Below are 13,614 nucleotides of genomic sequence, written 5' to 3'. Positions count from 1 at the left end.
TTTCGATCCTGAGCATATGCTATACATTGCCATGTATACTTTTAGACTGTGTGAATTAACAAAACAATACCAAAACATAAGTTCCTCGACAGATTCCAGGTCGTGGACATGATTGCCATAGTACAAGCAATATCATTTTAACAAAGAAGGACATGCAGTCAGTAGGTGTTTTGCTATTTCAATAATTGCAACATTTTTTGCACACCTGGCAAAATCTTTCAGTAGAGGACAGTTGGTTATAACTTCCTTTGTTGGCCAGGACGGGTAGATGGTCTATTCTCAAGAGGAGAAGAACACGTCTGAGTCTGCTGGAAGGGCTCAAGTTCATGTAGTTCTGAGGGTTCTTAAATGAGTACAGCATATAAAGTACGAACTGATATTTTTTGAGTTTGCCCAAATGCTCATAATTATCCAGCCAGTCCCAGAGGTCCACCCATTCGGGCAAAGCAATTTTTCGTTGAATCGCCGGTTCCACTCCGACTGGGAGTCCAACAAATCTCCTTATAAAAACATTCCATTTTCGGTTTTAAGGGATAATTGGTGGGCTCCTTACAAATGTCTTGATAAATGGAGGCCATAAGTGAATTCGCAGGATTATTACTCATCTTTCCGTACATCTCGGCTCTCGTTTTCATCACAATTGATTTTAGGGATACAAGTCCTAATTCAAGTCTGAAGATCGCCATTGGTATGCACTGAGGGAGATATTGGGTTACGGTTGTAGTGAATGTGACCGGTAACAGAATTAGTTCAAATGTTTCATCAGTGTCAAGAGTTAATTCTACCATCGCTATGTATGTCAATTCCAACACACAATCATTGCTTTTCAGTGGCCAATTTTGAGGATTCTGTTAAGTATCTAATTGATCAAAGCCTGTTTATGCATAAAACAACCTCTAGTGACATGAGCAGGAAACATGTGCACCTATTTGATGGTGAGGTTGCTGCCCAAAAAAGAATTCTGAGGGCTGCAGTCAGATCTTCTGAATTTTACATATTTGAAAAGTCTAGGTGTATCCTTAAGCTTTTTCTTGCATACAAACATTGTTTAAAAGGTCAGCATTTTCTGAGAGGTCAGCGTGAGTCGGAATACATGCTTCCCATCCTATTAAATAAAAAGTTCTGGGCTTACTGGAAAGTAATAAATGGTCTGGAGGGTATCCAGTCATTTTAGAGTGGTACATTTCAGAGCAGACCATAACACTGAAAAACAGCTCAAACATTAATAAAATAAATACAGGGTAGTGGGGAAGGGGGTTATAATGGGTCAGGATGGGGTCAGGGTGGCGTTAAAAGGTTAAAAAACAAGGGGCTTAGGGGGTGATTAAATTTACCATTCTGTAATTATGGTTGGTAAAATCACATATAACTGTCTGGAGATGCCCAAACTTGGAAGTTCATTAAATCCTATTTCATGATAAGACCTAGGTGTCCCACCTCACAACCCACTTTGCTCTGCCTACAAACCCTGTTTGGAATTCGAGTCAGAACTTAGGAGTGACTGGACCCTACCAATTAACTCAGTAGAAATTGAGGAAATTATTAGGAAGATCAGCTCCTCAAGGGCCCGTAGGCCAAACAAGCTTTCCGATTTTATATTTATAGGTTGACCTGAGTTATGGGCAATGATTCTGGTAACTTTATTTGACCAGTTACTTATCCATGGTAACGTTCTTTCAACTGGATGCCTTCCTTCTACCTTCCTCCTCATCCAGGGAAAGAGGAAGAAAGGTTGCAGAGACTTGACCCAAAGCGTGCTTTGAGTTTCTATATTAGCAGACTAGCAAGACTGACCAATTGTTTGTATGATACACAGGTCATAAACTGGGCCTAGCCATCACAAACCATTTCTAGATGGATCATTCTAACTATTGTAGAATGTTATAAACTGGCAGGTAAAGACCCTCCGTAACATCTGAGGGCTCTTTCAACCAGGGCTATTGCGGCTTGGTCAGCTCTTCAAAGGGGAGTTCCAGTAAAAGACATTTGTGCAGCTGCCACATGGTTGTCTGCACACACCTTTACAAGGTTCTATAATTTGGATCCTCCACTAGCCAAGAAACCAAATTCGGGAAGGCAGTATTGCATTCTGTGCATAATTAAAGAATACAATGTTTACTCCCTCCTCCTATATACATTACTGCTTTGGGAGTCTATCAAAGATAAGGAATACGTGGAAGGACACAATCCATTCGAAGAACAAGTTACTTACCCATGGTAATGTTCTTTCGACTGGATGTTCCTCCCACATATTCCTTCTCGCCCCTCCCATCCTTCCCAGCAGTAAAACTTCCCTTGTAATTGCAGTCTGCGCTCTCTCAAGGGTAGTAGGCCTCTCATCCTGGACAATGTCTAACACTTCAAAATGGAACTGAGCAATGGACGCTGTGCGTGACTACTTATACCGGTGATGACGTTGTCCTCGAGACGGAGGCCTCCGAGGGACATCGACTCGACAGGCATCGACGCGCAGCTCCCTCTACTGGAAAAACATTTCCGAAGCAGCAAGTTGGATATTGGAATATCAAACATAAGGAATACGTGGGAGGGCACAATCCATTCGAATGTTTCATCTCAGCAGTTTCCCGCCTCTTGGTCTACTGCCTTTGTCTTGCATTTGGGTGGAGATCCGACCCTCTTAATTATCGACCCATTGCCATCATTGATGCCGACAGCAAGATCTTTTCGGCCTTGCTTTTGGTGCATCTTGAGGCATGGCAAATGAATAAGGGGAGGATCTCAAAATGGCAGACAGGGTACTGTAAACACCTGGGTACTTGCATTAATGGTTTTATTTTGAAAGGTGTTATTAATCAAGCATGGTCTTCCAAGTATGATTCCATTTTATTTTGCATTTGCACGGTTGACCGGGCCTTTAAAGGACCAAATTGAATAACTGGGGAATTTCGGATGGTTTGTTGCACCTTATCATTGGTCTTTATGAAGGCTCAAATGTCCAAGTTAGACTGGACCAACAGGGTTCTCTATCTCAAAAAATCAAGACATATCAGGGTGTGGGGCAAGGCTGCGGGTTGGCATCACCCTTTTTAATTTGCACATGTCTCATGTTGGTGAATCCTTGACTCTTGCTGCTTTTGTCTCCCCTAAAATCTGCAATCTGAAAGTTTTGTGATTGGCCTGTGCAGCCGATTTGATTAGTTTCGGCTCCACTCAAATAAGTATACAGCGCCTGATCACTGCATTTCTGAACTTTGCTAATGTACATTCTCTGAAGCGAAATCCTGCAAAGACAAAGGTAATGCAATGTACTCTGCATAAGATCGCTCCAAAGGATACTTGGCGCGTTGAATCCACTCTGATTGAGTTGGTGGATAACTTTATTTATTTGGGTTTCCCTATTTTGGCCAATAAAGAACCTGTTAAGGTTTGGCTAAAAACCTGGATGACCAAATTGCTAAACCAATTGTGCAGCACTGATATTAGATACAGTAAGTTTTCCTTGGTCCCTGCTTTGAAATTCTATGAATGGAAAATTGTCCCAAAAATCTTATATTTGTTGGAAATCCAGGATTTCTGGGTATTAGACTTTCTATATTCTTTGGAAAATCTTACTTGGAAAAAGCTGTTGCAGTTAATGAATTGTCCGCCTCTTGCTTTGATGCAGCATGAGTTGGGTAACTATGCGCTTAAAGCAAGGGACAGCTGGAAATGGCTACATTTTTCCTAAACTTTTATTAGAACATTTTAAACGCACCTAAGGACTCCCTCTTTGTAGATTTATGTTTTATCCTAGATAATAAGGGGGATTGCTTTGTTAATAAGTTTCTAAATTATTGCAACTACCTTCTCAAGCAAATTGGGTCATCCGTGGTTGAAAAAGCCACAATGACTGGGCTCTTAGCATGGAGGAGATGCATTCAAGTCCTTGAGTCATCTAAGTGGAGATTATAAAAAAGCTGGTGTTCTTGCTCCATATTTAACAATACATCCCCATATCAGAACCAGAAGTACATTTCTGCGTTTTCGCTGGAACTTACGTCCAACCAGGGAGATCTTGATCTGTTATGGGAAGTTTCATTCTGACCTATGTAGCTGCAGATTTTGTCAGGCAGGGAATGAAATCAAAACACTAAAGCATTTCATTACATCTTGCCCGTCACTAACAGCTAAAAGACTTATCCATTTTAAGAGTTATGCAAATTTATTTGCCTTATCCGATTATGAATTTGTCTGGCAGCTTTCGGGTAGAACCCCTGCCATTGTGATCGCGGTGACTAACTACCTGGACTCTTTGTTGCTAGAACCTTTAGCCCTGGTATAATGCACTCTCGTCACTTGATCTTATATGAAGTGTTACATTTGACTATATGGCTTATTTTTATTCATTGACTGTATTTTAATGTATTGTATCACAGGAATTAGATCTACATGTGTTTGTATTCTAATCTTTGTAATCATTTTCTCTTTTAACTGGTTTTTTTTAAACTGTTTTTTAACTAATATAATTGATGTATTGAAGTTTTGTTAAAGCATATTTATAACCATATAACAATAAAACAAAAAAAGAAGCTAAAAACTCCCAGTAGGAATATGTAGAGAAAGTCAATGGGGCATCTTATGGAGCTACCATACAGATCTCTGTGAGAGAGGCATGTTTAGAGTGAGCTAAGATGCTGCATTAACACAGTAGTGACCTCTAGCCCTGAAGGTCCTGCCCCCTTTGATGTCAGAGCTTGTAAGTAAGAAATGCTTGTTGCTGAGCTTATGGGAGCAGTCACATGGGAAAATAATGAGAACTGATACACACACACACATACACAAACAATACACACACACCCTATCACTCTCGCTCGTATTCATGGAGGTTTGCTAACGTTGTTTGTGATTCTCTTGCAGAACCCTGATGGCATAACTGTGGAGAAACAACTTCTGTCTTCAAGTGACCAAAGTGGGATATTGTCTACAAGCTATACTATTCCCGAGATTGTCAAGTAAGTCATACAATTAGTAACTCTAAGGGAAGGCTGTGGATGAACAACTGAAAGGAAGCTGAGCGGCATGCTTACCGCCTGCTGGGCATGTCTGTTTTTAATATTCTCGTACAATTTCTCTCCTTTCACTCCATGCTCTGTAAGTAACTATGTGGGCGTCGTGAATACGAATGTGGCAAATCAAGTGTTTAAGTAGTCTGTGAAGAAACCATAAAAGAAATGCCTTTACTGCCTGGCAAAAGATGTGTGTGGTCCCCTTAATCGCATAAATAGTGACATAAGGGATATTACAGAAAATGATATGAGTCTTTAATACGCAAAGATATAATGGGAAGTTAAATTCCCTTTTGATGTCTCTCCAGGATGCAACTGGAGGAAAGCTTGCTTTTTGCTTCTGATCACATGCTACCTTTTACAATTGACTTAGAACTTGTGCCAAACTCTCAGCCTCCTTTTATAAAGGAACTGTCCCTTAGTAAGGCTAATTGCACTATTAGCTCCGTCCCTGCTAATGACTATAACATATCTGTCACTATCCATATTGCTCTATCTTTATTAAACACACGCTCTCTGGTCAAACACGGTTTTGAGATTGCTGACCACATAAGTACACAGAAACCTGATGTGTGAGCGCTCTCAGAAACGTGGTTATCTGATTCAGCTCAGATACCGTGTGTAATGCCGTGCCCCCTGGATATAAAATCTTCAGGGCTGTTCGTAAAGATAAACAGATTGGGGGGAGTAGCAATCATGCTGAAAGAACACTTTAATTGTCATGACCCCAAAATTCATCAATTGGATAGCTGTGAATACATCATGATTAAAATAAAAATGAACCCTAACATTTCTCTCGCTTTAATTATACTCTACAAACCTCCCAAATGTATTCCTTCCTTTGAAGAACAACTTCTAGGCGTATTGAATAGCGTTACTAAAGTGAATTCACCAGTCATCATTATGGATGATTTTAATGTATGGGCTGAAGACCCATCAGATACCTTTGCCACCTCCCTCCTATCCTGTTTAGAAGCGATTGGTTATACCCGGCATGTAAAGGTACCAACGCATCAAGGTGGCCATACACTGGATTGGATACTATTACATAACGTTCAGAATCTTTCTATTAGCACCCTTCAGTGTCCTGGTCGGATCATTTTTTTGTTAATACTACGATTATATTGCCAAGCCCCCCACTAAAACTTGATACCAATGCTAGGACTGTGATCACCTGTAGAAATATTAAAAAGGTCACACCAACTGCCTTCTCTTCTTTGGTATCCATTAAATTGGGTGCTATTGAGTCATATGATTACACACCTGAGCTATTCAGTCATTTATCATCTGCCACTAATGACACCATGAATACTTTGGCTCCAGAAAAAACTAAGATGATGAAAGCTGACACTACCAATAAAACCTGATTCTGTGATGAGATTGTGGAAGCAAGAAAAATAAAAAGAACATATGAGTGAGACTGGAGGAAGAACCCATGCCCAATTACTCTGGAAGAATATAGAAAATCTGCCCAAACGTATGATAATGTTATAATTGAGACTAAAATAAAATCATCCAATGCCCGCATTGATAATGCTAAGTCTAACACAAAAGAATTATTTAAAATTTGTATAGATTTTGAAAATCATACATCCTCCTTTCCTCCTATCTCTAAGGGCTCTATCTGGTGTCAACAAATCCAGGATGAATTTACGCACAAAATAGCTTGCCATTGTCTAGTTATTCCCTATCAACTAGCCAATCTTGACACCAAAAAAGACTATATCAATGAAGAAGATCATCAATATAATATCTCCCCGGTTATTCTTCCGAAATATGGATTCCATATCTACCGAACAAGACTCAGTAAGATTATTATTAATATGAATAATCCTGCCGAGGGCCCTCCTGCCCGCCTCATATATTTAAAGAATCCATGGACATTTTGTTACCTTGGATCACTAAAATTATCAATGCTTCTTTCCTGTCGGGCAGTACCTGAAGCTCTGAAGGAGGTATGGATGACTCCTCTTTTGAAAATGGACTACCTTTACCCCTCCTTCCCTAAGAACTACAGACCCATTACCAACATTCCATATCTGTTGAAAATCTTAGAGTGGTTTATTTACAATTCCAGAAATGTATTGAGGAACATAAACTCCTCAATCCAAATCAGTGGGTTTTCTTGCTCAGCATGGCACTGAGACCACTCTTCTGGACCTTAAATCAAACATTATTGTAATCATAGAAAGAAAGCATCCTGCACTGTCGTTACTACTAGAGCTCTCAGCAGCAGCGTTTGATATTATCAACCATAATCTATTATATAATAAACTGCTAATTTCTCCAATTGCTCTGAGAATGCAGCCAAATGGATTGCGCCCCTTCTGGGTCCCAGATCTTCCAGAGTTACAGTCGAAAGAGCTCAAGCTAAATATACGCCCATCGCATGTGGTGTTCCGCAGAGCTCATGCTTGTCTCCCTTGCTTTTTAATATTTACATCAGACCTTTTCTTGATCTCCTTGAGGATCTGGGTGTTCAATTTGCAAATTAAGCAGATGCCACCCAAATCCTATTCAAGCTCTCTGGAAATTATCAGGAGGATGTAGTAGCTGTGAATCGTGTTTATCTTGAAATCCAAGCCTGGATGGCACACCATTCACTAGCCCTTAATAACTCTAAAACAGAGCTGCTTATTATGGCCTCCGGTCCTCGAAAAAAAAGAACCTCAACCAACAGTATGAATCTTTTGTGGTGGCGGGTAACATTATCCCTGTGAGCAAATCAGTGAAAACCCTGGGAGTGATGTTGGATGCTAACTTCCTAATGAAAAAACAGGTCTCTCAGGTTCGCTCATCATGTGGACATGTAACCAAATTATTGCATCAGATCAGGCCATATCTCACACTTAAAAGTAGATCTCTTTTGGCATCCTCATTAATAAATTCACGATTGGACTGTTGTAATAGTTTATTAATTGGTACATCTCAAGGAAACCTAAATCAACTTCAAACTTCTCAGAATGAAGCACTTAGGGCGGTATTTGTCTCTCTCTCTCTCTCTCTCACTTGTAAATGCCAGAATTCAAATGCCCTACACTATGCCACTAATAGATTGGTGAGAAAATCATCCAGTAGAGTGCTACGCTCCTCCGACACCATCCAGCTGAAGCAGCCGCAAACTTGTTTAAAAAACTTCGGCGATTGCAGCTTTGAATTCAATGCTCCACTTGAATGGAATGTCCTGCCAAACATCTCAATCGGTCACGATGTTTAAGAAATATGTAAATACATTACTGTTTAATCTACCCGAATAGAAGTTCTCTTTACTTCACTGATGCTTTTCTCTTCCTTCATCCTCTTCTCTTGGAGCGCTCTGAGGCCTACGGGTTTGCAGCGCCAATGAAATAAATAAATTAAAAACACCTCGCCATGAGTAAGGAGGAGAGGACCTGAACCAGTGAAAATAACCCCTCCGTGTCCAGGATGACAACCTCTCTTGTCACATCCTGTGCAAATATTCATGACTCACTTGCCCTTTCATCCTTTCCAATAGTCTCTTAAATAGGCCATGAATTGTAAATCGCACCCACTTTAAATGCTCTGCTCTGCATTAAGAAAGCAAGTGAAAAGCAGTGCTTACAAGGCCTGCAGTGCCTAGTGGGCCCCTGGGAGAGGGTATTTGTCTCGAGAGCGTCCCAGTAAGAGGCTGAGAGGTGACACGTTTGCTCAGTTGGACAAACAAAAAGGGACGAGCCTCGTACATGGAGGTTGGACAGCTGCCTTGGAAAAAGATATTCCTTTCTATGATGGAAGCAGGCAGCTAGTGCCTGTGGGACCCCTATGGCTGTGGGCCCTAGTCAGCCACACCGCTGCCCAGCCCACAGCTCGGGCCGGCCCTGATCCAGCATTCTTAGACCTAGCTCTCCCTCCTTCAGAGCTGGGTGTGAAGCCCTGCTACTACCAGAAGATACTGTCACTTTACAGGTGTGTGTCTGCTCACTGTTGCCTTCTTCTAGCTGTAAACACAAAGGGAACAGGGAATCTAGGCAGGACTGAGCCTAAAAGAAGAGGAACATTCCGATCAGGCAAGTGTGAAGTTAAAGGCAAGTGAATAAGAGCAAGAGAGCAAAGGAAAGTGCAGGATGCAAATCAATCACGCTAAAATAGAAACTGCTACAGAAATAGCACACACCTGCACCACCATGGCAGTGGGCCTGTAAGTCACCACAACAGAAAAACTCAAGACAACACTGAATCAACAGATGAACATTATTGCAATGGCGCCGAAACAGACACCTGAATGACGCACACAGAGATTGTGTTACAGGTGCAGATACAAATTCCCTCATGAAGGGGTCTGTCCATCTATAGGTCAGCAGTCTCCTGCATGTGGGAGAGAAAACGCTTTCTGCTCAGTGTGAAGGACACCAAGGGCAAATGAAACTCTCGCAAGAAACAGCGAGACATTCAGTAACACTACTTCCATATATAGACCAAACGAGGAAAAGAGAAGATGCACGGACAGGTAAGGATCTGTGCACCCTGATAAAAGGTGTCCCCGAGGAGACATCACAAACAAAAACGACAGCATCATTCATGACACCACATCAAGTCACGTGAGGCGAACAAAAAGATATGGATATGCTATAGGCAATCCCACAACGATAGAGTAAAGCCCCATATGGAATAAGTTACTTACCTGTAACTCCTGTTCTCCCGAATTGGTATCTTTCATAGATTCACATGCTGTGAATATTCCCCATTGTCAGGCTGGGAATGGGCATCCTCGGTAAAATAGAGAAGTTTATATTAAACTGAAACTTCAGTCACTTTAGTGATCTATCGTTGTTGTTTTGGTTCATGCTGCCCACAGCCAATAGGGAACACTCCCTTTAATCCACCCCTGTCGGTCATCTTCAGATTTGGTAAATGCATGTAAAGTGGCAGTAAGGGCCAAATGACGAGCCATGAGGTGTATGGCAGAGGGTCGCATGTGAATCTATGAAAGATACCAATGCTGGAGAACAGGCGTTACAGGTAAGTAATTTATTGCTTCTATGACATTGGATCTTTCATAGATTCACATGCCGTGAATAGATTGCAAAGCAGTAAAAACAACCAATACACAATGGTGGAGGAGCTCCCATATCACTTACCACAGGATACTTACCAACCTTATGCAAACAGGTTTCGAAGAACTGCCTGGCCGACTATAGACTTCTCTGCAGAGTCGTTGTCGAAGCAGTAGAATCTGGTGAATGTGTGCACTGATCTCCAGATGGCTGCACGGCAGATGTCCGGCAGCGGGATCCCTGAGAGAAAAGCAATAGTCGCGGCCACTGCTCTGGTGGAATGCATTCAGGGTCTACCCGGAAGCGGTCTGCCCGCCTGCTGATGGAAGAAAGAGATGCAGGCTGCAATCCATCTGGCAGTAGAAGACTTGACGATAGCTTTGCCGAGCACTGTCGGTCCGAATGCAACAAACAGTTGATCCGTGAAATGGAGTGACTTTATGCCGGCCACATAGTACTTGAGGGCACGCACCACATCCAGTGTGTGCAGAGTGCGCTCTGCCGGAGATGCGGGAGAGCCGAAGAACACTGGTAACACCACCCGTTGGTTAAGATCAAAGGTTGTAGGTACCTTAGGTATGAACCTTGGATTAGTTTCCAATACAGCCTTGTCCTTGTGGAACGTCAAACAAGACAGTTTCAAAGGAAATGCCTGTATCCCTCCCACTCGCCTTGCAGAAGTAATTGTCCCCAAAAAAGCTGTCTTACATGACAGGTGCTTGATGGATGCCTGGTGGATGGGCTCAAAAGGGGGTCTCATTAGCCTTGTGAGCAGTACATTGAGTTCCCAGGCTGGTGCGAGGCGACGGACTGGAGGAAATGAACGAAACAGACTTTGTATAAACTCTTTTACTAGCCGATGGGACCAAAGGGAAGACTTTCCCAAGTACCGTCAGTATCTGTAGATTGCAGCCAGGTGCACTTTAATGGAGGAGTGCGTCAACCCCAACTCTGCCAGCCACAAATTTTATTTATTTTAATTGGTTATTTATAATGTGCTTAATACCCAGAGGTTTCTAAGCACTAACCCGGGGATCGAACCTGTGTTGATTCGCATCGTCTTGCTTCCAAGGCGAGCACATTGCCCCTGAGCTATCCTCCCGAGATAAGAGATTTGGTAGTAGTTCCTCTGGTTTGAGGGTCTGGGGATGCAGGTGATGGCTTGTGCACCACACCTGGAAACGCTTCCACTTGCTCTTGTAGCATTTCAGAGTGGCAGGGGCCCTGGCTTTAGCAAACACTTCCAGGCAAACCTGCGGGAGGGAAAGGGATGCAAATTCTAGGAACACAGAAGCCAGGCTGTCCAATTGAGAGAGGGCGAGTTGTGGTGCAGCACCGTTCCCTGGTTCCTGGACAAGAGCGACTGGTGCGGGGGTAGCCTGATCTGAGCTGTCGCCGAAAGGGCCAGGAGCTCTGCGTACCAATACTGTCTCAGCGACGCAGGGGCCACTAATATCAGTTTTCACTGATACTGTTTGAAAGTGTGCAAGACTCGTGGCACCATAGGGAATGGGGGTAAGCATACAGGAATTTCTCCTCCCAAGGGAACGCAAAGGCTGTCCGGACCAGGAAACAGGCTGGCAAAAGTCTTGCAGCAGCTGTTGTTGCATGTGGCACACAGGTTGATCTCTGGGGTGCCCCACTCCTGGAACAACAGGTGTACTTGGTCCTTGTGTAACTCCCTGTAAAAGAAGAGAGGACTGCCGTTGCCTGAACAGAAGTTGGTCTCTTTATTGACATCAGAAGAAAAAAATAAAATAAAGGAGTTCTTTGCCCAGAACTCGTTGACTTAATTCAGTCTTTTGGAGAAGCCTCCTTCCTGGGTTTCCTTAAATAAGGGTGCACAGAAGCTGCCTGGAGGTTAATCCTCGTACTCACAGATGGGCTCCGCTGCTGTTCTCTCCTCTGTAGCCCGGCTGTTCTGAAAGAGAACGAACTAACACCACTCAGTCCGTCATGTCTTTCCACCTTATATGGGGGCTGGAGGGTTTCCAGCCAATCAGAACCAACATTACTCAACAGTCTATATCTTCCCTCCCAAGCCCCGCCCCCTTCCTCCCCGGCTGAAGATTGCCATGATGTCTCCCCATGCGGCGTCGGCAAGGAACACGGAGCCCCGAACCCTAGGTAGCGCGGTGGCTCAGAAACACGGGGTATGTGTAAGGAAGTGGGCAAGGACTCCTCACTTTGGTAATGTTCACGTATTGGTGCAGCTAAGGCAACCTGACCTTCTTTCGGGTCTTCATGCAATGCGTTGGCGGCAGTGGGTCGGGCGGTTTCCGACTCCTGTTTCCTTGCTGCGTGAGTGCGTGAGCTGGAGTCCAAATTCCCCTACGACAGCCGTTTTTTGCGGGGGCTGTCGTGTCTCTGCCTGTTGTGGAAATCTTCTAGGGCTGCTTTCCTATAAACGTTGCATGGGAGGGTCTGTCCATGTCTCAGCTCCTCCTGGTCTGCGGTTACAGACCCATCCGCAGGTATCTACGTGGCATTTGGGGCATCCCGCTATTTGGTCCTTTCACACTACCATTTGTGACCAGAGCGCAAATCCCTGCTGAGGGAGTACGTCAGAGTGTTGTGGATCCCCGGTAGATGGAGGGCAATCAGGAACATGTTCTGTTGTAGCACCCAATGCCAGAGCGATTGGGCCTCCCTGGAAAGATGTATTGATCTGGTTCCCCCTTGCTTGTAGAAGTAAAACATGGACGTTGTGTTGTCCGTGTAGATCCAAACCACCTTCCATCCGAGGAGGGGCAGGAAAATGTTCAGTGGCCAGAAAATCGCTTGTAGCTCCAGCAGTTTGATGTGATAGGTCTTCTCCGACTCTGACCACAGACCTCTGGTGTGCTGGTCCTGGCAGTGGGCTTTCCAGTCTTCCAGGGAAGCGTCCGTGGTTACCGTGATCTGATGGTCCGGAAGTCTGAAACGGGCACCTTGTAGGATGTTTTATTTCACTGACCACCAGAGGAGGCCCTTCCTGAAGGCTGGCATTAGCGTGATGCGTTCCTGCCAGGAGCCTGAAGCTTGGACCCATCTGGCATCCATGAATTCTTGCACTGGCCTCATGCGTAATCTGCAGTTGGTGACCAATGGGATGCATGAGGACAGTATCCCCAGCAGAGACTTGTAGCTGTGAACTGAGGTTGGCCAGGTTTTGCTGAGGCACTCCATCTTCTGCAGGAGGGCCGTTATTCTCTCGTCTGAGGGCCTGGCTCAAGCAATGGAGTCTGGCTGTGCTCCGAGGTACAGTCTCGTCCGAGAGGGTGTTAGCTGCGACTGCGGGAAGATGATGGAGAATCCCAGTTGCTGACGACATTGGATCATGACAGCGGTGTTTGGACTCTGCCAGCAAGCAGGAGGGGGCTCTTATTAGCCAGTCATCTAAGTATGGGTAGACATGTACCCCTTGCGCCACAGGTGAGCCACCACTGGTGCAAGGCATTTGGTGAAATCCTGAGGGGCTGATCTGAGCTTGCAGGGAAGAGCCTTGAACTGATGGTGCTCTCCTGCCACCACGAAACGAAGGTAGCGCGGTGTGAAGGGCGAATAGGGATGTGGAAGGAGGAGTCTTCCAGATCAAGGGATGCTAGAAAATC

At 44.0% G+C, this 13,614-nt stretch overlaps 1 protein-coding gene across 2 annotated transcripts in view; it reads left to right on the top strand.

Moving 5' to 3' along the window:
• Positions 1 to 13,614, top strand: part of LOC138447868 (complement C3-like) — a 1,306,650-nt gene that overhangs the window by 123,258 nt on the left and 1,169,778 nt on the right. For both annotated transcript variants that reach the window (XM_069604330.1, XM_069604329.1), the window contains exon 5: positions 4,858 to 4,952. In XM_069604330.1, the coding sequence (XP_069460431.1) occupies positions 4,858 to 4,952 (95 nt within the window). The remainder of the gene's footprint in view (positions 1 to 4,857; positions 4,953 to 13,614) is intronic.

This window comes from Ambystoma mexicanum, chromosome 3q (assembly GCF_040938575.1).
Source record: "Ambystoma mexicanum isolate Mex_15411 chromosome 3q, UKY_AmexF1_1, whole genome shotgun sequence".
NCBI classification, from domain to species: Eukaryota; Metazoa; Chordata; class Amphibia; order Caudata; family Ambystomatidae; genus Ambystoma; species Ambystoma mexicanum.
This window is presented reverse-complemented; position numbering and strand designations above follow the sequence as displayed.